Source organism: Mercenaria mercenaria, chromosome 4, assembly GCF_021730395.1.
Source record: "Mercenaria mercenaria strain notata chromosome 4, MADL_Memer_1, whole genome shotgun sequence".
NCBI lineage: Eukaryota > Metazoa > Mollusca > Bivalvia > Venerida > Veneridae > Mercenaria > Mercenaria mercenaria.
The window spans coordinates 51,335,970-51,363,008 of NC_069364.1; the positions used below are offsets into that span (position 1 = coordinate 51,335,970).

The window sequence follows — 27,039 nt, forward strand, 5'->3', positions numbered from 1 at the left end:
ATTGGTGGTAGTTGTAGGAGATATTGTAGTCAGGATAGGGCAAAGTAGGAGGCAAGGCAGTAGTACAGTCAGACATCACATTTATTCTCATCAAAAGCATCATTTATAACATACATCATTCATGGTAGTTATTCATACATACATACAAGGGTCTATGTATACATAAATAGTAATATCCGGAAACCACTCCTGTTATGGGGACTGCCTATTTCTTTGACATATTTTATATGTTTATTATTTTAGAACTTAAGGACCTTAATATGCATTATTTTATTTATAGTGAACTAGTATTTATATAAAATATCTGGATACTACCTCTCCAGATGGGGAATTTCTATAAGACATTGTAAATAGAGGTTGCGTCTCTAAACGAACAATACAATTGACACAGATCTTAGAAAATCTGGGCTGTTTATAAGAAAAGGTCACATGACCCTTGAAATCAGAACGTGACATCTCCAGATGACGTCAAATAGGTACTCAGGGTATATCCAGATGACGTCACAATGTATCCATCTTAACTCCATTAACTTCGGAACAGTTTCGGAAGATTCCGTAACGGAAGTAAGCAGAACCCAGAAAATGGCGGATATTAAGATAATTTGGAAGTTTTTAGTGGTTATGGAATAATAAAAGGATGACAGGTACATTTAAGAATTGAAATATAAATTACTATAAAGGTATTAATGTAAGAAACCAAAAGTTTCCAAATGTGTGGGTATAGAAGTGGTTTCCAGAGGAAGTAAAAGTGTCATAGTATTCGGACGAAATGAACTTCGTTACAATATCATTTTTTTCTAGGGTGCCTCGAGTAAACGGATTTAATCAGACAGAATTCCAACTCCAATATTGAAAAATTATGGTCGAATCCTGCGGGTCTGTTTTGAATTTTGCTCACTTCATTCAAAAATAATCTTGGGGCAGAAGTAAAACCTACCTACATTTCTTCCACAATATGTAATCTAAAGAACGAAGTCAAAATAGAGAACTTTTACCGCATGTAACTCAATATTTTTAAAGATGTCTAACTCTACTCCTTCTGTTTTAGAGGTAAATTCACTTCTAACAGCAAGAAATTGCATATCAAATGATTTTTCCCATTTTTGTACAATACATCAATAATAAGTCTTGAAAGAAGTAAAAACTTACTAGAAAAAAGAAGGTTTGAGCCTGTTCATGGACGGTAGAGCAAATGCATGCTACCGTCCACGCCCTCTAGCCCCGGGTTGAGCAGAACTCAACATTTACACATGCTAAAAGTACAAAAAGCAATTTAGAGACATCCGCAGATGTATTCAAACGGCGGTGAACGTGGAACCTTCAATGATACACGTGTTGAGGCGTGTAATTCCCAGCCCAGTTTTAGCTCCCTGCCTTTTATGCTACAAAACTCCCCATCCCAATTTCTAGTCTGCTTTGAAACATCTTGCTTTTAAATTTGCTCTCACACATACACACACGCATGCATTGATTGACACAAACATTTCATGTTTATTTTATTATTAAAAGCATATTTCTTTAGATTTGTTAAACCGACATTTTCTCTGTCTTGATTGTATTGCTTTTGTTTCCAAGCCTTACAAGGGGGTTTTTACTATTTTTTATGCACTTTTCATTGTTTACAATAAATATTGAAATATTTTAACGTCGAAATATTCTTCGATGGTTCAGGACATAAGATTGTGTACTTGTATTCAAATATTTAATACGTTTTATTCCAGGACACTCGTCTAAGAGAACAAAAAGAAAAGCTGCAAGAGCTAAATGACTCGCTCAGTCGTAAATATAAAACGGATCATATCAACATATTACTGCTTGGTGAAATCCGTTCTGGAAAGTCAAGTCTTTATAATACATTAGCAACAGTCTTATTCGGAGAAGTTGTCAATGTAGCACTGACCGGCCCAGAAGACTCAAGTGTGACGACTAGAGTGAGTATTTCTGTAAGCTACAATAAGCATTGCGAAACGTAACACTTGCATTACATGAAACAGAACAAACATAGCAACCGTTCATTTTTGGACAATGACAACCTTATAATTTATCATGTATTATAATCTATCATATCCGGGTTAGTTTTAATGAAAAGCAATACCAAATTAGAGCTGAGACACTGGTTTAGTTATTTGCTGATTTACATAAAATGAACTAATGCTAAAAGTAAAATCTCAGATAAACAAGACATTACTGGAACATAAATAACATAATCAATAAACTGTGATCAATAAAATTGGTGATTATGTGAATTATAAAAAAAAAAACAGCATAAACACCTATTTGAAGGAGGAGTCTATATAACGCACTTAACACATGTTACGTTATCATTTCAATAATCATTTTTATTGTAGCGTTTCAGCAAATATTCTAGGAATGGTCTATTATCAAGTTCTTAAATACTCTAACAAAATTGTTTTATAATTACTATTAACTTTGCCTATGTATTTTTGTGAATAAATCAGTTATGTACACATCCATAAATTGTTGTAGGGGTACGATTTTGGGATCTGCCGTCTTGGAACATGGGTTTTCCTAATGGATATCAATCCTCGTTTTTTAGTGCTCGTAAACTGTATCTATGCAGTCATTCGCATATGTAGTAAAAAATTTTGTTTTTGAATTTCAGAAACACATGCATTACAGTGAGTTTTTCAAACTCAGAACTAAACAATAACTAACAAACAAAAGTAGATATACAGATCCTTTGATAATATCTTTAGAAGATTTTAACTATTTTCTTTTCAGATAAAATTATTTCCCTTGAACTATAAATTCTTTAATTAACTCCCTTTGTTGCCTTTAGAATAACTGGTACCCTATGATTATCCTAATATTCAAGCCATCCAGATAATAACGACGAGCAGGTAACCTGACCAGTGTTCCTGAATTTTGTGCCATTATTATTTGCACTCCATAGGTAGCTTATATGTGTGAATCAGAGGAGGAGGTCGACTGATTTCCGACACAACTTCTTTAATCAAATCAACACAGAGAACACTTGCCTTGCCCGGATGTCTGACTCAATTCCCTATTTTCTATAGATATGTGCCTTGTCTAGGTTAGCTTTGTATATTTTCAACACTTTTTACAAAACTCTGTATTCGCATGAATGGCTGTATATAGAAACTTTATGATCAGTCATGTAACTGAACAAATTGATAGTATTGTATGGTTTCTTTCTTGAGATTTCATCTACAAAAACAGTTTTATCGCTTTAAAAAGACAAAGAAACCTAGAATGTGTAACATATATGTCGTACCATCTCTTAGTTTACAGACATTTACTCCTTACAGTTAATAGAAATCAGTATAATGATAATTGTGGCTTCTATTTCTTCTACATAATTTTAAATAGAACGAACGGTAGTGGTATTCTCAGAGTGCAAAATAATGTGATATAATCAACAACTTTTCTAATGTCATACCTGTTTTTTTTTGTTTTTATCTCTGACAAGTTTTGACAGATTTGAATGAAAATTGTACAATGTTTAATGATTATTATAATAAAACATACAACGATAATAGTCTGAATTAGACTCATTTATCCGTAAGGGTAAAAGTAAAGCAGATTTTAAATCAAAGTCACATAATTAGTAAATTCCAAATCGAACCTATGAATTTGATGAAATTCAAATTATTATATACTGAATGTTCAATTCTGTTTAGTTTAATCGAACATCCGTCAATATTTTCAATATCAGCATGTTAATTTCATATCAAGTTTGTGATGTAACTAATGACACTACATTAATGGATGACGTGGAATCAGAGTACATGTATATACTTACCTCAATAATTTTCAATTTTTTCAGCCAAACAAGCAAATATGTATGATTTTATAAGTAAAAACGAATATGCAACAAATGATGATAAGGTTTGCATCGAGAAATATATACGGACTGATAACTGCACCGCTAATGTAGCGCAAAATATCAACTTCATTCACAATTGCCCTTTGTCAGCATAAGATCATATTTTATCCCTTGAATATTGTCATATTTGCCTAAAAATTGTTTAATCCCGTAGATGACACTACTTACCGCATAGGGAACAGCACCAAGTTGCATTTTGTGACATTTTTGTGTGGGGTGGGGGTGTACCTTATTACAACTGCCGTGGCTCAACGTACAGTTGATATCAGTGTCAAGTTTTATTTGCCTGAACTGATTAGTAAAAATTGTGTCGAATTTTAATTCATATCTGTCAAAATTTGAGTTAAAAACAAAAACAACAAAAAAAAAACAAAAAAAAATCAGGTGTAGAGAAAGATAAAGTTGCCGAGTATATTAATTATGTTTAAGAAAATTTTGAGCCGTTACACAATTATTTAATGATAACGTAACTTGTGTAAAGTAAGGTACATACTGATTTCTCTTTAAGGTCGATCCACACCTTAGGGCCGGAATGTAGAATTTTGACGGAAAAGTATGAAATTTTGCTCAAATATAGATCAAACTCTGTATTTTCAGAACGTGTGTATTTTTTTCGATTTTACGTTTGTGCGTTCACGTTAAAAGCGCCACCTGGTGGCACCCGTTTTTTTACGCCAATTGCTCGTTTTTCTGTCATTATTTCACTAATATTTTGGTAATTTCATAGTATTTGACGAAATCTAAATGTATTTAGTGCATTATAAGACCGTCATTTGTCTGAAAACAAATTGGCTGACGCTGAAATCATTATAGAATATGTACGCTCAAATTTATGCATTTTGTCCTATAACTTTTTTTCCGTGCGGTCAAAGTGTTTTATTTTTTGAAACAGCCTGCTGCTGTGTCCGCCCTTTAAAATTAACAAATAAAAAAGGAATGTGTTCTCGTTCGCTTTTTTTTTTTTTGCTAAAACCTTTGAAAATCATAGTTAAATGCCGAAAAGCGCGACGCGTTAGTTTGTAGAAACTATGACGTTACCCTGCTAAATACGTTCCGTTAATACAGTGTAACAGAATACTGTAAATTTCCAAGTGACCAAACAGTTTATTAAAAATGAGAAACTTCACATATATATGCAACATGTATAATTTTATGTAATAATGCACACGATACACGCAGTAGCACGCGGAAGGACCGGAAGAAAAGGAGTTGTAGTTTGCAGGAACATTTTTTCCGAATAACGACAGTTGATTGAGACGCTACTATCAAATTATACAAACCACTATTTTACTTGATGATTTTTTTTTTGATTTTTTTTTAAACTGTTAAAACTGTCTGAAATGTTTATTTCTTGATTTGTTTAGTGCCGAATTGTCAACAGTATTTTAGTTATGTACCTGCGGGCAGTTAACCTAAACAATATTCCTGGATTCAGTACCAGTAATAACCTGTTTTCCGCAAGTAACTATCAACTTCTTCACATGAATCTCAGGGATCAGCGGTGGGGGACAGATAATCTTATACACACAGTCTTTAATCAAATCGACACGGAGAGGGAATGTTTATCACTGAAAGTAATTACTGACCTTAAATTTTTGTTAAAGAGCATATTAAGAAAAAATATAATTAATTGCTATCATTTTACTTGATGCTGACATAAAATACTAGGCCCGCCAGAAATGCTTAGCAAGGTTCTGAGAACTCTGCCCGTATGTACGAGAATGATTGTATAAAATAGCGAATGCAGTCGTGCGTGCTGTAGTTAGTAGTGTGTCTGACTATCCGTGCGCACGCACATGCGTTCCTGCGTGTGACTCCAGCTTTGGAATGAGTTGCTGTACAATTAAGATAGTATCCAAGTTATATCCATTACTGTATTCAATACAGCTATTAGCTGTCTTAAACGTTTCACATAAGCGCAATATATTAAAAATAATGCAGAAATATAAAAAACAATAAATAAAAAAAGCATGTTGACAGTACATCATATCATACCCTAGCAGTATTATCGACAAAAGAGCTTGGAAACGAAGAGAAAATGGGCTCGCTAGAAATAGTTTTTCGGGTGTACGGTTATTAACTTTGATCATTACATGTTTTGTTTTATACCTAAAGAACCTTTATATTTTGAAAAGAAGTGCTGAAGCTCTTCACAGAGATGATGTCATTATCTAAATGACCTTTGCTTAGTATTTGAACGCACCGCTCGCACCCCGCCCCCGTACAGAAATTGGTTGAAATATTGTGAATGATCGCCAGTATGTGTAGAACAAGGTAACAGAATTTCATGTTACACATTTTTGATCCGCACCTCAGGTGAATTGTGTGACAGTTTTTTCATAAGACACAATTTGTATGCGCATCTCATTCCTATCAATACGCTATTGGTGGGAGGGGTGGTTTTTTGTTACCATTAGTAATTTTATAGTATCAATTTACCATCGCCCAGAAGATGAATACTTCGTTTCAGTTTCTTAAAGTCAAGCGTTTAACCCATCGGAATCAAGGTCAAACTTCAAGTTCCGTCATATGAATAGTGAAATAATGACAGAAAAACGAACAATTGGCGTGAAAAATTGGGTGCCATCAGGTGGCGCTTTTCACGTGAACACACAAGTGTAAAATCAGAAAAGATACATACATTCTGAAAATACAGAGTTTGGTCTATATTTGAGCAAAATTTAATACTTTTCCGTCAAAGTGCTACATTCCGGCCCTAAGGTGTGGATCGACCTTAAATCAAATGCTTATACTGATATTTTTTCAAACAATATACCTCGCATTTGTATCAATTTATGGATAAAAATCAGTTATATCATTATTCAGTTTTAGTGATATCTTGTTGAGACATTGGTTGCAGCACAGTCGATCTTTCGCAACTTAGCAAAACATATTTAATATAGAGTAAGTTACTTAATTCAGAGTAAAAACAATTATTGTAGAAATTCTGAGGAATTTTAAGATCAAATCGAAACTGTTTGATGCATTTTAAATGATACTTTAAAACTAAGAAAATATTTTATTAAATAATTTTATGCCATTTTGTATCAATCTCATAAATTTATTAATATGCAAATCTTTTTATTAACATTTAAATGATGTTTAAAAAGTTCAGTGTCTCAACGCTAGTTTGGTACAAATTATGTGCTATGTCACAAGAAATGAAGAAACATAATGAATTTATCTCCATACGTTTGTCATTTTCAAAAACAGAACAGTTGCCATGGAAACAGTGAAATCTTGTATGGTTCAGAAGAGTTTTTTTCATGGGAATATTTATATCTTCACACGGTTTGTCATGGCAAACAATTTAGTTCCCACAAAAATTATCTAAGGAGTGAGAGGGGAGCATTTTAGACGTTACTGACCACTGAGGCCAGCATTTTTTTAATTTTCTGGTTTACGGGAGCGCCGACACTATTTTTTGACAAAACAAAATAAAAATAAAAGTGATTTTCAGTACTTTTATTTTCATTTTATCCGCCGACCGTCCATAATTGCTGCTGCCAAAAATAAAAGTTTAACTGAAAGATAGAGGTTTTTAATCAAGATCAGCAGACGCATGAAAAATGGCGGCCTCCATGAATGTAAACTGTGTGAAATTAAACAGGAAATATATACAAGTTAACAGACAATAATCTTTGGAATAAGTTTGCAGAGATAACAAGTATTGTAAGCAAATTGGATCTGAGTAGAAATTACAGAACCTAAAGCTCAACATTAGGAATAATCACATACGAAAAATGACCGTCACTATCAACGCTGTCCAGATGTTGAAAAATCTGGCGTATCACATGTACGAGATTTGTTGTCTGTATATTATAATTGGACAACGATCAAATTCATGTGGGACTGTCAGAAAAATACCACATTTGATAAAAAGGAAAGAAGGAAAGAAACCAAAGAAATGGCAAAATGGAAGAGCAAAAGTGAGTATCAACTTGCTAAACACATTTTTTTTTTACTTTGAAGTCTTGGGGGTTGGAGTAGAAAAAATAACTAATACCATAATTTTCAGTAGTTCTGTTCAAAACAAAGTGCATTTCAATGTAAAATGACACATGTCCCTGCAAATGCTTGACAAAGATACAAATGAACATTGTAACATGTGATAAAAAATTCAAACTTCATGTAATCGAAATAATTGGCCAGTCAGATTAATGGTTGTTTAATATTTTTTACAGGCAATCTAATCCGAGTGGAGATATTTCTCATATGAAAAGATTATCTCAATATTTCCTAGGATCGTGTCAAATTAGTTTGACTAAAGTTCTAGCCAGGTACTGTAACTCGAAAGATAATTATCAAACATGAAACTCTCAGCAATATTCTCATGAGTCCTGTTCACTTGAAGTATACCGATAAAATCTGTAAGAAGACCCTTTGAAAGTATGTTTTGGACAAACATTCAGACACTGTATGCCACATGTGCCTTCGACACTGAGGAACACATAATGACATATTCAGTAATAATGTTTTTCGGACTCATAACTTACTAAGTCCAAGTCCCATCTCAGTGAAGAGTCTTATAAATATCCGATACTGTTGTTTGAACATCTACCGATAAGGTTGTTATTTTGTACACATTTTAGCTGAACCAAAATTCAGATTGTTTTGACTTGTCGTACAATATAGGTGGCACTGACAATCGGCAAACTATAAAACAATAATTAAGCCACTGAAACTTAAACCAAAGCCATTTAATTTTAAAGCCAGTTTATCAATTTGTAATTTTTGCTTTCTAGTATGACATGCCTGTCTTTTAAGACTTTTTATCTAAGGCCAATTAATATGCAGGATGCAGACCTAAAGTAGTCATTGCATATCCCCATTCTAATAGCAGTTTTTATTCATGTTTATATAATAAACATTATGCAATGTTCTTATGATATGTCAACTGTGGTATCTGTATATTTTATTATGAAAAACCACAAGACTTAGTATATTTTTACTACAAAATAGATACATACAAAAACACAAATAATAAATATCTTGGTGACTTTGAAAATTGCATTATTCATACAAGCTACACATAAAGAAAACAACAGTATACTGAGATGATGAGATATAAACCAGTTCAGAATAGTTCATTTGTGAGTGTGTATGCAATTTAAGCTTGCAAGCTTTTGTTTTCTGTGGTGTACAAAAAAAAAATTGTATCCTTTTGGATGTTTTATTTTTATTTATTTGGTCGACTGCTAAAAATTGGGATTTTTATTTTTATTTTTATTTGTCCCCCCAGACCCAAACTTTTTGAAAATCTCCCGTAAACCAGAAAATAAAAAAATGCTGGCCTGACTTACTAACAAAAATCTTAAAATCTTCAGCGTTTTCTGTGTATATATTGAATTATTAAGATATTTACCTAGTAAAAAATATAAGAATATTTCTTGCTTGATATTATAATAAATATCTCGCAAGCTATGTCTGATAATTTACAAGTTAGCATATACATATGCATAGCCTGTTATGCATAGTGAATTATGCTCCAATAAGCAACAGTGCTTAAAAAGATCAAACAATAAAGCATGTGTATATTCCTCAGTTTGACGATGTAATTTAGAAGTTAAAAAATTAAACATCTGTTACATACTGTATATTATGTATCATAGTCCTATGAGGAACTGCCTTCTATACTTATGTTATAAAATATCTGTAGTCTTCTATTACTTTAACTTAAATCTGCACATGATACACGATGCTTATGCAGATATTAAAATATTTTTATTTTTATCATGAATGATACAAATGTTTGTTTGTTTTTTCTAAAAATAAATAATGAAGTATGCATTTTATTGACTTACATGATATGCATGAACGTAATACTACATTTTACTATGACCTGACTTTTCGTTATTGTAGTTACATCGTTATGAATTAAAGACGGAAAAGGGAAAGGACATGCCCATCCGAGTCATAGATATCCGAGGATTCACTAAGGACAGAGATTATGAACATGAAATAGACAAAATACTGGATGGGAATGTGAAACCAGGCTATGAAGTTACTTTTATTTTACTTTTACATTTTTTGTACTTAATTTGTTATCAGATTTATAAAAGAATAATATATATTAAACCGATACCTCCCCTCTTTCATAGAAGTGCCCCTTATGCAAATGAGGGACCATTCTAAAGATAAAATGTCCATGAGAGTAGTTGAGATTTTAAGTACATATAAACACGTTAAACTTTTAAAATCTTTATGATATTCTTTTCATCACTTATTAACTGTAATCATATGGACAGATCTGTATTCTGTTTGTTAAATACTTTTATTAGACCTTTCTGTAAATGCGTACAATCATAATATCCGTCATTTATCCAATTTACCCCATTTGTTAAAAACCAAATAAGAAATATACTATTGATTTGAGATAAACATTTCACAAAAACAAATTGACAGGAAAACACTTTAAATAGACATTAACTACAGGCTTTTATTTAATGCTAAACATTCTAAAGTTAAAAAAATTGTAAATCTTTTTTTCTGAATTTTTACCCAGTTTGGCAGTAAATCTAAGAAAATAGATAAGGAGAAAACATTAGCAGGAGGGCCGTATAAAATACACGTGGTTTGTTTTGTTGTTGACGTTACACAAGTTCCAAGACAACAACATTCAAAAATGGTTACACAAATTCGAAAAATGAAAGAAAAAATTCGGAGCAGAGGTAAGCAAAATAAAGCTGATGAGTTTGTCCAATGAATGGTACGTAATATCTATAGAGGGTACGTATGTGCGGGAGGTTGTGTTGATAGACGTCAATAAATTATAAGTACATGTATGAACGTACTCCGAAACAGAATCATACCTTATGAATGATTATGACAATATTTAGTATTGAGGTGTCGGCACGGCATCGTTTCCCCTTCTTTCATGCATTTTTGAACATGAATTGTGAACTTCACATCTTAATTACAACAACAGCACCTTTTTATTTCTAAAGGTAATATCAATTTCAATTAAAGCCAGAAAACAACTGTTACAATCTGGCTAAAGTACATCTCCTATTACGCTACGCATAGGATCTGAGAACGAGCTATTGATAGCCTCGTTCTGACGATCCTTTCGCTAGCCAGTCAGAGCTTAACTTACAACATTTTGCAAATCTCTATTTAGCCTTGATTTTTGATATTTACAAATCTTATGTCGTAATGTGTCAGATAGCCGATTAGCTCAGTCGGTAGGCAACTTGCTCTGTAAGTAAGGGGTACCTGGTTCGAGCCCTGGGATGACTGCACATTTTTCTTACTCTTTGACATTGGAACAAGTCGTCTGACTGGTTCAATTAAAAATAGATTTGCAAAAACAAAAATAGCAATATTACAAATCCAAAATATACAGAAGACGTATGTGAATAGGTCGTTCTCAGATCTTCGTTTAGAAGATCAAGTACTTAAGTCAGATTGACAGCTGTAATAAACGATGAACATGCCATGATCCATGTTTTCATACATATTTGGCATGGATGACTGTTATTGTGTAGGTATGAAATGTAACCAATCGGAATACGTAGGGATGAAAACGGGGACTTCACATTTTCAAAAAAAAAAAAAATGTTCGAATACAACTACATGTACTCGGAAGTACTTCAATACCTGTGTAATACCTTAAGAAATGTGTGCCAAGTTGGTTGAGATTTGTCTGAAAGTTTGGTATGATTACTACCTCCAGGTCGGAGGTGAGGCTAAATGGGTCAAGGGTGCCCGGCTTGTGTACGGAGTACTTCAAGGACATATGCATATATGTCACAATCACACAAAAAATTAAAAAAGGAATGTCGACATACAAGATAAATATGCTGTCGAGAACGCCCGGCAGTTTTTGGCCTATCAAATAACAGTTGTTGTACATAAATCATCAAATAGTGAGCTGTGACACTGTCATTGGAGAGATCGAAATTCAATTCTAACTAGCTTTGAATCTCATGCCAGTTGGAAGATCGTCATTCAACTTTATAATATTACGCGGAATTTTTATTCCGAACCATAATTATCTAACAAAGGCCGAATGGAGTTATAGGCCTGTTCGGGAATCGAATCTCGATTTCAAGTCAAATATCAAGCTAGCGTCAGCTCGAAAATCGAACTTCAAATATTGAAATGTTGAATTTAGAATATTTAGGTTCGAACCTGCTCAAGATCATAATTGAATTTATAATCTAGCATATAATCTAGCATTGCATTTCGAGCCAGATAAAATGTGTTGATTTTCAAGTTATCAAGAACCTAAATTTATTGCTCCTAGTATTCGAGCAAGCTGGAAGATCAAATCTCAAATTTTCAACACATACGAATTCTAAATTGTAAAAAGTTAAAGGGTTTCTGCTCTATAACTTGAGAACCTCTTGACCCAAAACCTTCAAACTTGAAAGCATGGTTGGGTTTATACAGTAAATGACCCCTATTGTTTTGGGATAAGTAAGTCATGGGTAAAAGTCATAGGGACCTTTTAGTTTTCCATCAATGATGTAATCGTTTGTGATAGTGTCAATTAAGACCTTCGGAATCCGTTTCTTTTACACTTGGAACAGGCATCTGCGGATATTTAAGCTAATTATGCATTGCTGGGAGATGTTTCTTTTCAATTGTCGTAATGCTCCAAAATACCAGGTGTTGATATACGAGTGGTGTTCGGAAAGTTTCGGGACAAGTGCCGTAACATTCTATTATTTTTTAATATTTTTACACAATTCTTTAAACATACATAGCTCCATATATCTTTTTCTCATTCTCAGAAGCAAATTAACAAAATTAAAATAACACGCTAATTATTATTACTATAGCAACTTTAGGTAAACGTGGGCGGGGCAACTAAATCGCAGAAAGTCTATAACATAATGTCGGACACAATATACATGTCAGTTTTTCTCCAAATATTCCCCAGAGTACTTCACACACATCTCGTGTATGCGGACCAAAGATTTATAACAGTCTCCTGATACACTCCCGAACAACCATTTGGAGGTCTTCGACGTCGTCAAAACCTGGGCCTCTCAATTCGTTTTTGATGATGGAGCTTGTCGGTAAATTCTATCTTCACCGTGACAACGCAACATCCTATACGTGCGAACACTAGCTGGGCTAGATATTAAAACTATACCACATCCCCCGTACTCTCCAGACCTAGCACCATGTGACTTTTGGTTTTCCCCCACCATATAAAGCACTTATTCCCTACAGCGATATCATGTTTAACTTTCAGCTTACACGCATATATGTATAGGTAAGAGGGTAAAAGTAAGTAAGATATGACGGATACATGAATTGTTTTCCTTCAAGAGAGTTTCCTAAAAACTGGAAGAGAAAATACGACTTCAAATTTCCATACACTGCCTCTAATAAGAAGAACAGGTTAATGTTTTCAATTGACATTCCAGACGACCCTTATCAAGAAACCAAGATAATAATACACAAAACACAGAGAAACATAATAAATTATCTGTAGACAACATTTACTGTTCATGGAAAATAGAGTTCCTCACAACCCTTTGCTTACGGGGTTAAAGGGTGTTGCACATTTCAGTACCTCTGATAAACAGACAGAGTATAACCGAGTCTACATTTATTTTGCTTGGTTGCGTTCTGTGTTTCAAAAGAATTTTCTTATAATGTTTATTCCAAGTCACGAGGTTTAAAACTTCCAAAAGGCATCAAAAGATGTAATTATAGAATATGAAACATCTCACCGGGACATTTCTGTAGCCGTTTTTAATTCTTTAAGTATTTGTTTAAATTAAATGTTACCCAAAGATTCAGTCTTCAGAACGAGCAAGAAATAATGGACGACATGTTTCTATTTTTCCCAGATCTACCTGTCATTGGTGTTGCTACAAAATTCGATGTGCTTTGTCCCCAAATCCAGGAAAACGTTGCAAATATTGAAAAAAGCAAAAAGGCTTTGAATGCGGTAAAGCGTGCGGCAGAGTATCTAGAAATCCAAGAAAAATGTGTTTTTCCCGTTGTAAACTATACAGAAGATACAGTTATTGACAAAGCAAAGGACATGCTCATTTTGAAAGTGCTGGACTGTATTGAGGGACAAGCAAGGAATTATCTAGAGCAAGATTTAGGTAAATATATAGCGCAGAAAATAGCATACATTATATATATGATAAATAAATGTCTCAAACAACACATTTATTATATTATTAAATTAATTATTTAAATTTCTTGTCGCTTTTAAATGTTGCCAAAGTTATAATTTAAACTAACTTGATATTTCATGTATCTAGATGCAATTCATAATAGTTTTATTTATTACAGACTGGCAAAGAGAACCGTCAGTATGGACCGGTCGTATTGATTCACTCGAAAACGAAAATGTGGTAAATACACAATTTAAAACATAATCTTTCAGGAATAATGGAAAGAAATATAATTTAGTAACACCATGCAAAAATATATATATTTCATTTTATGTGATGTATCACACTGATCGAACACATATTTGCCATACTATTGGCCTGTCAGTCCGTCGTTGTTGTTTGGATTGTTGCTAAGCACTCTGCAATTGAGTTATAGTAATTGTATGCTTGTATGAATTATGTCTTTAATACAATTAAAATGATACTAGTAGCTTCCTCGCTTGACGGTCAGCATTAAGAGCTAGGACTGGTCAGCCCGGTGTCAGTATAGTGTGACTGGGTGGGGTATTATGTCACGTGTCTACGGTGTGATATTCTAGTGAGGCAACACTACAAAGTTGGACATTGTGCTCACAGCTACAAGTAGACACCTTCGTTTATACGACTGAAAAATTGTTGAAAAAGACGTTAAACCCGAACACACACACAGACTCAACATGCCGTTTCAATAGGAATTAATTATATAAGATACAATTAAGTTTCGCCCGTGATGTATTGCATTACTATTGTTATGTCGCAAAGACGGTATACATGGACGTAATTTTAACGTTGTTCGATTCAAATGGGTATACATTAATTAACTTTATTATTTGGCATTTGTATCTGTTGAATGCCGATGCCCCAAACTCTAGTACCAGATGAAGGTACTTGGCAGGAATCGATCAACGGGAAATTATATCAGTTAGTATTTCAGGTGAAAAATAAAAAAAATCTGCTTAGCAAAATGAAGGATGTTGAAGAGAGCGTTCGCATTTTATGTGTTGGTAGAACAAACACTGGAAAGTCAAGCTTTATTGATTCCGTTATGTCTGCGCTGTCGGGTGAGATCTCTTGCCGGGCAACTGCAGGATTAACACAGTCCATGAATGAAGAACGTGATGGCATCCCGGACACAAAAAGGGTGATATAACTTAAATGTTTCTACTTTAATTGTTAAAATCTAAAACAAAATAGTAAAAGACAACTTTAAGACGTAGGAAGACCTCTAAAATGCCTGCCCAATACATGTTTTACCATAGAGTCCCATGCTGTCCCGAACTTCAAATATTCTTAAAAAGTCCCCCCACCCACCCTCTCCCTCCCGTTTAAAAGAGAATTCCAGTAGCAAAGAAATAAAGTTAACAATTTTCAAAATTGCTTTATCCTAATTATGAGAAAATTCAGCATTGGGAAATAATAGCAAATCCAACGAAACGAAGATACATATCAGTTCTGTTAAGGAGGTAGGTTACCTTGTTACAAGGGTAAATTCAAATTAGTTGAACTGCAGCATTTTTTTGTATTTCGTCTAATATGAAGTTTGAACTGCTACAATCTCAATTTCGTTTGTCTCTGCCCCTTTAAGTTCAGTTTTTATCCAGGTTTGAAGAACATGACCCTCCAAAGGTATTTCATATTGAAAGAAGAAGGAAAATACGGATATTTAACACTTTTCAGTGTATTTTAGTTTCATTGATATCCGTAGAAGTCTGCATAATTGATAATTTTACTAGTATGCACGTTAGCTTTCTAATATAAGCTTAAAATGTATATGTCGCGGGGCTCGTGTTTCCATGGTAACGCATTTTCTCTCATTTTTAAACAAATATGTATAAAAATACGGGTACTCGACGGTTTCAGTGCCATTCTGTTAATGACCAACATGGAATATTTGGGTAATATTATCAGCAAAATACCAAGCACTTTACATGGTACCCTATTTTTCTCCAAGTTTAAAGTAACCATGGCAACAGAGAACTTTAAAATAGCTTATATCTTGCTTTTTGTCGTAATTTCTTATTAAAAAATATTGAATAAGATTATCTTTCAGTGAATGTAGCTTTAAAACATATTATTTCTAATGTAAGTTATATTTTCGTGTTATTTGCATTTATTCAAACAAATTTCACAGCTAAGAATACTCACAGCAGTACACCTCGTCTGGCATTTTTCATGGAAAAATCGTTCAGCATGCTGCTATTATTCTCATGGATATTGTTGAAATGAAAATAAAAAGCCGAAGCTGTGTTTCTTAAATAGACCAGTGTCAACGCTTTTGAATTTTACATTTAGATATATAGGTCACGGGCTTCGTTTCCATGGTAACATCAATTTAATTCAAGAAACCACAAGTTTCTACTGAAATTTGAACAATTTTAGGTCTTAATTTTAGTATATAAGTAACAAATTATCAACGGAACCTGAAAAATAGGTATTACAAATCAAACTGCTAGATTTTTTATTTGAAAATGGCCGTAACAAGTAACCATTCACCCAACTGTATTCCAAATAACATTGGTTACCATTGTCCATTTTCTTACATTCCGCATAACATTTCAATATAACTACATAAAAGAAGCAAAATATTGATTATTATTTAGAGCAACAGACTCATAAAAAAATATTTCAGCAAATAATGGTTATTTGAAAATAGTTAAAATAAAGAAAATGCACAGAATTACGTACTTTCAAGATAAAAGCTATTAATATTGCGCGGTAACTGACACGTAATGTCATGACGTCAGTGACGTCATTTTAAGGCAACATTGTTTTGAAGCGTTTCTGCGGCAATTTATCCATTATTTCTGCATTATTAAGCCATAAAGCATCAGATCGAAGACAGGTTCATGATTTGTTTTCAGAAGAATGAATATACAAACACATTTAGTTTGTCGTAAACGTCGTCGTAAATCGTCACGTTAGCTTCCGGTTGGACATGCGCACATACAAATATGAAGGTAACCTACCTCCTTAAGGCGCAGACCTGTCCCGAAGTGTTGCCCCTTCATGCGGTCTTTTTTCAGCAATTCAGTTACATGCCAGTTAAACTGACGATCATTTATGAGTGCTATACAAATATTCTATTTGCTGTTCAATTTTAGTGTACAATAACTCTTTCTCCTTATGATTTGGAGATGTTTAAATTTCATAACATCAAATGTCAATCGAATCCTTATTCTGCATATATGTATCTACAATAATTGTAATGATCCAGCAGTAAAGATTAAAGAAATACATTTTTATATAGTGTCGCGTTAATCATGATATAAAGCATATCTATTGATATTTTGTATCTTTCCAAAATCATCTTCAGTTGTACTTCAGTTGTTTCCAATAGAATTGCTTCAGAACCTAAATACTTGCTGGTGTCCTTTTTTCAGTACAATACGTACCAGCTGAAAGTTTCTGAAAATGGAAATGAGACACAAGAGACAAATGTGTACCTATGCGATATGCCTGGTATACATGAGAAAAATGGTGTGCAGTTAAATCAAATAAAGTGTGTCATAGAAGGACATGTTCCGAGTCGTTATAAAGTAAGAATATTTTGGCAATATCGGCATTATTGTAAGTATTTTATAAAGCATAAATATAAATATGCAGCAGTAAAAGCCATGTTCTGAGAACACTGCCTCCTCAAACAAACCGAAAACCTATTTCACTATACGGATAAATGCAGGATTAAAATATATACAAACATTAAACATACAGACAAATGAGATGAAACGAACAAACAAGAAACTCACTGGATCTTTGTATTTGAACAGTCTGTGTTAATACAAATGCTAAACAAATTTCATTTATTTAATGAGAGCTGTTGCTTTTGCTGTTGCTAAGTGACGAAAAGTTGTAAAAGAATAACTGAATAAACTAGAGCGAAAAAAACCCATAATAAATTATATTAGTAGAATCTTGTTTTAGAGCCCGTCCGCTTAGCTCAGTAGGGAGAGCGTTGGTCGCGGGTTCGATCCCCGGGCTTGGCGTATGTTCTCCCTGACAATTTGATGAAAGACATTTTGTCTGAAATCATTAGTCCTCCATTTCTGATAAGTCATGTGGGGAAGTTAGCAGTTACTTGCAGAGAACAAGTTTGTACTGGTACAGAATCCAGGAACACTAGTTAGGTTAACTGCCCGCCGTTACATGACTGAAATACTAAATACTACTTGAAAAATGGCGTTAAACCCAAAACAAACAAAACAATCTTGTTTTCTTCCTCAAACTTGTGTAGGTCCTCTCTGGCATTAACGAGGAGAGCAAAGGGTACGTCAAGGAACCCGGAAACAAAGATAAGATCCATTGTGTTTGCTTATTCTTTGATGGAAATGACGTCTCGGAACGGGAAATGAAATGCATTCAGGAGCTGAAAAGTTGGCTGCGCGACAACGGTAATTGTCATATTGTTTCTCATCTAAATTGTCCTTTTATACCATTCCGTGCATTTAAATGCGTACGTATATATACAATGTATATAACAATGAAAACGTGTATAATGCACGTTGCACAAATGTAACAGATACCTGAAACAGTTGATATTCAAAGTTTCGGTAACTAAGACTTAAGTGGGTGGGATTGAGAATAACGAAAAGATATTTTGAAAATTAGCTGCGATATCAGTAATTAGGTTAATAATTAGATTTGTATCGAGAAATATTAGCACAGTATAATTCCACGAAAGAACGAGTGCATTTCTCGATGCAAATCTATATACGCATCAACACTTAAAGCCATACCAAATTGATTAATAGTTCTTAGGAAAATTTTCAAAAAAAAATATGGGAGCGAGCGAGCGAATTTTTTTTTCTCAATTTTGATTTTTTTCAGAGGCGGGTAAATTTTACATGGAGCGAGCGGGTATTTTTTCCCCAGCTTGGGCCCTAGTGGAGGCGGTTATGATTATACATGAAGTTAAAATTTCTTTAAGAATAACACAGAAATCAAACATTTACAGTGTGACTAACGCAGTAGATAGCTTTTCTATATGTTTTAAAGACTACATGAATGACTTTGCAAATAAATTCTTGCCAAAACTCACTGAATCACCTTGTTTTTATTTTGTATTTATAATTATCATAGTATAATGACCACATAAAGTAAAGGTTGTAGGGTAGTGAAGAAAAAAGTCAATATTCCATATTAGATATGAAAACATCAGCTTTGTTTCGAGAAATATACGAGAGTTCTGCAGCTCAAATATTTTGAGACTTTATGTATGCGGTATACTCCGCGCTAAAGAAAATTGCAGAGTCTTCAATGCAAAGCTCATAATTTTAATAAATAATGTCACGATACACATCAAAGTGACATCACGCACCAAATATGAAATTAAGACTTCAGAAGGAAAGAAAATATTCATTTGGTGTTTCTGACTCCATTGTAGCTTAACGGGGTTTGTATCAATTATTGATAATTGTTGCAGAAACGCTTCTAAAGAAAGCACACATACAACACAGTAATTTTAATGGTTGAATGTAAAACATATTAAAACAGTATAATTATAGGAGTTTTTACATTCGCTTTCGTATATTAGCTATCACTTACAATAGCAAATGAAATAAATGTAAGACAATTCACTGTTACAATTATGTTTGTAGAAATACCACTCATTGCTGTGGTTACAAAGATTGATTTACTTAGCGAAGAACTTAGAGCAGGTCGTCAAAACCCATATTGTGTCCAGCGACTGACAGAAAGCATCGTGAATATTGAAAAAAAGTATGGATTCAAAAGGAAAAATGTATACCCGGTCAGAAATTACGTACATGAAGATACTGTAAAAGGAAATATGAACGCTCTACTTCTTGGTAAATTTACTTCTCATCAAATTTAGTAAACACATTATACACTTTTAACAAATGAAAAATTTCAGTTACTGTGATTGGCAGGCTCCATAACCTCAGATCCTCTTTCTTAATTCCAGTTTGTTTAGTTCTGCTCATTGTTTTTTCGTTTAGAGCAAACTTATTTTTTAACTGGGGACAATACGCCGCTTTTTATGGAATTATATGCTAGTGTATCATTGAAGGTTCCATGTGCACCGCCGTATGAACACATCTGCGGATGTCTGGTTGGATTTAACGTCGCACCGACACTTGATAGGTCATATGGCGACTTCCAGCTTTGATGGTGGAGGAAGACCCCAGGTGCCCCTCCGTACATTACTTCATCACGAGCGGGCACCTAGGTAGAACCACCGACCTTCCGTAAGCCAGCTGGGTGACTTCCTCACATGAAGAATTCAACGCCCCGAGTGAGGCTCGAACCCACATCGATGAGGGATGCGGATGTCTGTCTCTAAATTACTTTGTACTTGTAGCATGTGTAAATGTTGAGTTCTGCTCAACCCTGGTCTAGAGGGTGTTGACAGTAACATGCATTCCATTACCGACCATGAACAGGCTCAATTAAAATGAGCCTGCAACATTTCCGTTTTTGTCGTGTGGAGCGATCTGTGGAATTTCTACTTTTTCTATTTTAAATACATTTCACAGTAAAATATTATTCTTTTTTGCAGCTGCTTTCAAAAAAATACTGATGCTGGCAATTGAAACCAAAAAGCAGCTTGACGAAGACGGAACTGCAGTTGATCCTTAAAATGTTTAGTGAATGATCAATATACTAAATTCGTTATTACATACTTGAAGTATTTTCTTTATAATAACAAACATTTAAGTGTTCCTTACGCTTGACATTTTACCATAACTTTCGGAACAAAGTGACATATGAATGCTTAGACAAATGTGTTTAACATTCGCTTGAATCGGGAGTTAGTTTAGTGAGGAAAAATATCTAAAACATTTTTAAATTATATTTTCTTTCTTTTGATCTGTACAAGCACACGAACAAACCCTCAGCATCCACAAAAATTCCGCACAAATAAATATCTTTTCTCATTTTTGCATACTTCTTCTTTGCACATGTACTTACAGTACCACCAGCATAAAAATTCAAAATAAATTGTAATTGTAAATAAATAATGGTATATGGGAAAGAATTGTATAAAGTGGAACTAAGTTTATATTCAAAGTTTGTTCTTATAGATGTGATATACGTAAATGATAAAATCGTTGACTTTTACGTATTTTCCTTTGTTTATGCGTTTATAAAACACTAATTATAGGATTTACTCTTTTCCTGATTTTGTTTGTGATAACCTAATGTATACTGCTATAACATAACTAGTATTGTGTCGTTTTAGTATGCATTATCATGATTTAAAACATAAGAAGAACGGTATAAGTGCCATACACGTATGTAGTTCTTATATAGATAAATATGTGTTGTCTATCATTTACAAATGTTACGAATGCATTGATATATACTTGTTTCTTGTGTATATTTCTATTCTCAAACTTTTTTTTTCTGATTCGTTTAATGTTTCACTAAACTAAGACATAGTGAAATATTTATTGTCTGAAAAGAACTTTGCTTAAGACGTTAATGTGGAATGCGCCTAATTTGAAGTTATTGGGTTTCGTTTCGAAATATTGATTAATATAAAATTCAGTATTCTTGTCTCATAGATTGCGTATTTTACTCTTTTGATATTTCTGTAACTTTTTTCTCTGCAAACCTCCAAAAATGACCATTGACGTCGATTTTTGATGAACCGCGATTTCACGTCCATAGACCATTTCTGCAAATCGTTCTGTTCATTCTACAAAAATCGATTTGTTTTCTACTCATCATCTAGTTAATCATATTTAACTGTGGAATGGATTGCTGTTAGTGAATACGCAAAAGTGAATCACTTGACACATTCAAACAATATCTTAAGACACTGTATTTTAGATACTATGACATTGTTTTGAAATTTTTAATAATTGTTTGAAAAGCGATAACAGCAGGTGTTAGCTTTTAAATTTTTGTGAGTTTTTACATTTCATCATTTATACGTTTAAGGCTTGTTAAAGTTAATGTACAACGCCACTGAATATGTCATTATATCAAAACAGGCGTTTAATTAAATTAATCAGTTTCAGTTTCAGCCAGTCAGACTTGAATTAATACATATGCATGTATAAGTGTAAAGTGTCCGAGTTATAATTGTATGGGAATTAAATGAATAAAGACTGTCTATGATAATATACATTTTAATGTTTAGATACGATTGCATGTTGATAAAGAACTTACTCATACTACAATGAAATATAATATGTAGGCGGAGCTTAGAGAGTCTGGCTAGAGATTGACAAACTCTTCTACAGTACATCTCCTCTTCACTTGATTTAAAACTTGTATAGTAATGTGAAATTAAAATAAATAACATAATATTGGTGCTAGACAAATTCTGTCAAAGTGTCACTTTAAAATACCAGAACATAATACTTTAATACTGAAAATATCACCAGTTAAGTATAGGTAAGAGGTTCTGATAACCGGGCGAACTTATTGGCGAATATGTGGGGATGAATAAATCTGACCTTCCTAATTAACCATGAAATTGCTGTTGTCAAACAAATTTGTGTCTTCAGAGGTAAGCTGAGTGTGAATTCCGTCATTTATTTTGTCTGTTGGAGCCAAAACAGATGTGAATGTCTAGCAAAATGACGGACTGTTTTCAGTTTGTTTCAAAGGATTATACTGAGCAAAGAATTAAAAGAGTCATTTGTTCCCTAGCTAGCTCTTATAGTGTAATGTTTAATTAAATATTTTCACACTTCATAATATCAGTATGTCACTGCATTCCTGTAAAGTACACCACAAATAAATGAGTCTGATAAATAAATTGCCGTTATCACTTGATTGTGGTCTTTTCATGACCTTCCCAATTAAACCTGTCAGTTATCAGAACCTCTTACCTTTACTAAGAACCGGGTTCTTACTGAATTTTTGGGGAAACATGAAGAACGCACCATTAAGAAGCAGTTTGCCAATAATATTGATAAGTTTACATCCTGTGTGTTCTGCACGTATCTTATACACCAGTCTATGTGCCTACAATAAATCTGTAATGTAATTAAATGAAATGTCAAATAAACTAGAGTCAATTACATTCTCTATTAATATCTTTTATCAATGAAATTCCAGAGTTAATTGTTGTGAGAAGAATAAGAGCAGTGGTTTGTAAACAAAATATGATTGTTTCTTTCTCTCTTCTTTGAAACAAATGAAATAAACGCACTTAATTCGTAAAACTGCTAGCATTATAGATAAAATAAAATTTATAAACACTATATACACCAAGTAAAATTTCAAGTCAAATGTTATCCTTTTAGATCAATTCTGATGATATAAACTTGCACTTTTTTATCTGCTGAATTATTATGCCAGCTTCACAGCACTTCAAACATATCACTTTTAATTAACTAAATTCCAATTGTTTTAATGCGTTACATAATATTTAGGTATTCAGGTGGTTTTCTTTCACGCTGACTTCGTCGTACAGGTTGTGAGTTGGTTGTATCGCGTGTCAGTGACAAATCAGAATTATTTTTAGTCGGTATGTTGATAATGTTGTTGTTATTTGATGATGCTGATGATGTTAACGGCGGTGGATTTTCTACGTTTTTGAATTCTGATGAATTTCTAGTAATTTGCTTGTCCTCGCGTTTTGCTGTAATCATTGTTCCTTTTTTAGAAATGATTTCATACGGACGCGGGTCAAATGTTGGTGTAAGTTTGTTGTCCTTCTTTTGTTTGACAGTACTGTGACACCAATTTTCAGATTTGATGGTTAAGCATTACGTCTAGTATCAGCATAAGACTTCATTTTTTTTTGCTTAGCCTTTTTGTCTGATTGTCTTGCTTTCTTATGTTTGTCTCCTTTTGAAGGTATTTGAACACTCGGTATTTTGATGTTTATTGAACGTTCATAAAACAATTCAGCTGGTGAAATGTTGGTGGAAGCATGTGGTGTTGCACGGTAATTTCGTAAATATGAATACATGTCTTGTTTCCAAGATGTACCCTGAGCATGGGATGCGCGTATTGCTTTACCTATCGATCGCATGAAACGTTCACATTCACCGTTCGCTTGCGGCAACAATGGAGTAATTCTTCTATGTTTGAATCCCATATAATTCGCAAATTGTGCAAAGTCGTGTCCATTCATTGGAGGACCATTATCTGATTTTAGAAATTCGCAAATTCTAAATTCTGAGAATATACTGTCTAATTTAAGAATGACTGTCTTTGAAGAGGTTGAGTTAATAATTTTTACTACTGGAAACCTTGAATATTCGTCTGTCAGAACAAGGAGGTGTTTTCCATTCGGAAAAGGTCCTGCAAAATCCAAGCTAACATGCTGAAATGTATATTCCGGCATTTCACTCGTATTCAATGGTTCTGACGAATTTGTTTTCGTTGCAGCAAGGCATGGTATGCAACTTTTGCATTTCATTTCGAGTTGCTCTTCTATTCCCGGAAAATATACTTTTTCGCGTAATAGCTGTTTCGTTTTTACAATAACCTTCATGAGCTATATTAATTACCTTATCTTGTAATGATTTTGGTATCACGAGCTTTGATTCATGAAGTAATACTTCACTATCTTCAAGATAAACCACTGTCAGAGCATTTTTGCATCTTGCAAATGTATCGATTACACTGTTTTGCGATTTTTTTCCACTTCGAACTTTTGATATTTGATATGACTGTTTGTAAATCACTGTCATCGCGCGTTGCACTTATAATTTCCTTCATAGTTACTGCCTTCGGGACACAATGATGAGCAATGAATGGGATGTCTTCTTCTGCATGTTTTGATTGTTTTGACTGTTTTGAACTGGCAGCATCTGGATGTCGACTCAAATAATCGGACATGTTTGATTCTCCAGATCTGTATTTCACACGAAAATCATAAGCTTGTAGTCTCATTCTCCAACGTTCAAGTCTTACAGGTGGTTTCGACTTAGGATTCGCGTAAATATGTTCGAGTGTTTGTGCATCACTTATTAAAGTGAATGAATGTCCATACAAATAGATATGCCAATGTTCAATACCCCAGATAATGGCTAGATTTCTCATTCTGTTTGGGAATAACGTTTTTCTACGTCAGTAAGTGACTTGCTAGCATAGCAGACAACTTTTCCATTCTGAAGCATAATTGTTGCAATTCAAACTGGATTAGTATCGGCTATTAATTCAGTTTCGGCTTTTGGATTGAAGTAAGTCATTACAGTGTTACTGCTTAGATTGTTTTAGAGAGTTTCAAATGCATCCTGTTGTTCCTTGTCCAATTTCCAGTCTACTCCTTTTTGATCAATTGACTGGTTCAGTTATTGTCGAATAATTTGGAATGAATCTCGAGACATAGTTTATCATTGCCAGAAAACTACATACTTCTGACACATTTGTGGGAGCTTGAGCATTTTTGATAGCTTCACATTTCTTTGGATCGGCAGAGATTCCATCTTCACTAAAACATATCCAAAGAATTCAATCTTGCGCTTGTTGAACTCACACTTCTTTGTTAAGCGTAAAACCTTTATCTTTGAGTCGTTTCAAAACAGCCTCTAAACGTTTGTCATGATGTGCCTGATTTTCAGCATACACGATGATGTCATCGCTGATGTTTCTTACCAACATGTGTTGTGAATGTCGTCACATTTCAAGATGATTCTGAGAGTTCTAGCTGATGATATCCTTGATTTAGATCTAGTTTTGAAAACACGTTTGCTCCATTCAAATCAACTATCGTATCATACAATGTAGGAATGATGTCTTTTTTCGTTTGATTGCTGTATTTGGCAACCTCATATCAATACATAATCTAATTTCATTTGTTTTTGACTTTGGTTTTGATGTTACCACTATCGGTGAAACCCAATCTGTAGCTCCTTCTACCTTTTCAATAATGTCCAAGTCTTCTAGACGCTTCAATTCCTTTTCGACTTGTTTCCGTTGATGAAAAGGTATTCGTCTATGCGGTTGTGACACGGGTTGTACATCCGGATCTATTATTAGGTCAATCTGCTTATCCTTGTATTTCCCAATACCAGTAAATACTGAATTGTAGTTTTTGCAAATTTTATCGACCTTACTATGTTGCAGTGTTTGAATTTCTGGAATCACTTGTAATTCTACTGATGTGAGATGCGATAACAGATTACCGCTTTTGCCTTCTGTCACCAAAATTTCAGCTGTAGTGTACTTCTGTTTTGTTTCAACGGTAGTCACAAACTTCCCAAGAAGTTTGACATGAGAATCAGTGCCATATGCAAATACTTCCATGTTTGGTTTTTGAAGCTTTGGTTTCGGATTTATTTTGTTGTACGTCTCTTGATCTAGTATATTAACTGAAGAACCAGTGTCAAGTAGGAACTTGACAACCATTAACTAAGTACTTACGTATGGTCTGCTGGACATGGCATTTACAGTTAGTCCAAATGCATAATTGCCACTTTGGTCACTATCATCACTCGATGAATAATCATTTAGATTGTTAGTTTTCCTAGATTTCATTGTTTTTGCGCGGCAAACACTTTCCAATGGTTTTTCTTGTGACAATATGAACATTCTTTACCTTGCCCTAGACATTTTGTCTTGTGAGGGTATTCAAATCCACAGTTTCGACATTTTCCTTGTTTTAGCTTATTCCGATTGTTTGCTGTAAATTTCTTCAGTGTGAATTTCCTTTTTGTAGCCTTGTTTGCACTTTTACCATGTTCAATTTCGGAAGCATGTTTCTCAGATAATTCCAGTGCACGAGCTTCTTGAATCAATTCATCCAAAGTTATATCTTGTTTCAGCGCTTTGCGACGTAGCCTTGTTGATTGACATCCTTGGAAAATCTGTGTCTTTGTCGGCAAATTCACAGTTTTCACAGAGCTGTCGTAGCCTTGTATGATACGTGTCTTACTTGACTCTTTGTACACCTCCTACTCCTAGTGTATTTTTTCGGTGGAAAGTATTCCGTAAGTTTCAAAAGAGCAGTCTTATAATCATTACCTGTCTCGGATAGTATATCGAAAATATCATTTACTTCTTCCCCGGCATAATGTAGGAGTAAGGCTCTCTTTCTCTTGTCATTAGTTATGTCCAAACCAATTAGTAGATAGGTGACACCATTTTTCCATCTAGTGTCCACAGCAGGCTCGTTAA

General features: G+C 33.8%; 3 protein-coding genes across 3 annotated transcripts; 1 reads left to right on the plus strand and 2 right to left on the minus strand.

The window, feature by feature from the left end:
• The first annotated feature begins 462 nt into the window (after positions 1-462).
• On the plus strand, positions 463-20,941 carry LOC128556629 (uncharacterized). Its single transcript, XM_053542194.1, has 11 exons — positions 463-564; positions 1,722-1,931; positions 9,731-9,871; positions 10,374-10,539; positions 13,678-13,941; positions 14,135-14,196; positions 14,930-15,136; positions 17,376-17,531; positions 18,227-18,383; positions 19,590-19,799; positions 20,510-20,941. Exons 1-11 carry the CDS (start codon positions 463-465, stop codon positions 20,587-20,589), a joined length of 1,755 nt encoding a protein of 584 aa, XP_053398169.1. The 3' UTR covers positions 20,590-20,941.
• A 2,730-nt stretch (positions 20,942-23,671) lies between these two features.
• On the minus strand, positions 23,672-24,337 carry LOC128556630 (uncharacterized protein K02A2.6-like). The gene has a single exon (XM_053542195.1). It carries the CDS (start codon positions 24,335-24,337, stop codon positions 23,672-23,674), a length of 666 nt encoding a protein of 221 aa, XP_053398170.1.
• A 1,292-nt stretch (positions 24,338-25,629) lies between these two features.
• Positions 25,630-26,271, minus strand: LOC128556631 (uncharacterized). The gene has a single exon (XM_053542196.1). It carries the CDS (start codon positions 26,269-26,271, stop codon positions 25,630-25,632), a length of 642 nt encoding a protein of 213 aa, XP_053398171.1.
• Positions 26,272-27,039: the final 768 nt, after the last annotated feature.

What these genes read in the sequence shown, in the direction of transcription:
- LOC128556629 (XM_053542194.1), top strand. Translation starts at nt 463, where the DNA reads ATGACGTCAAATAGGTACTCAGGGTATATCCAGATGACGTCACAATGT. An exon ending in CGGAAGATTCCGTAACGGAA is followed by an intron (nt 565 to 1,721) that starts GTAAGCAGAACC and finishes GTTTTATTCCAG; the next exon opens with GACACTCGTCTAAGAGAACA. An exon ending in ATGTGAAACCAGGCTATGAA is followed by an intron (nt 9,872 to 10,373) that starts GTTACTTTTATT and finishes ATTTTTACCCAG; the next exon opens with TTTGGCAGTAAATCTAAGAA.
- LOC128556630 (XM_053542195.1), bottom strand. Translation starts at nt 24,337, where the DNA reads ATGAAATGCAAAAGTTGCATACCATGCCTTGCTGCAACGAAAACAAAT.
- LOC128556631 (XM_053542196.1), bottom strand. Translation starts at nt 26,271, where the DNA reads ATGGTTGTCAAGTTCCTACTTGACACTGGTTCTTCAGTTAATATACTA.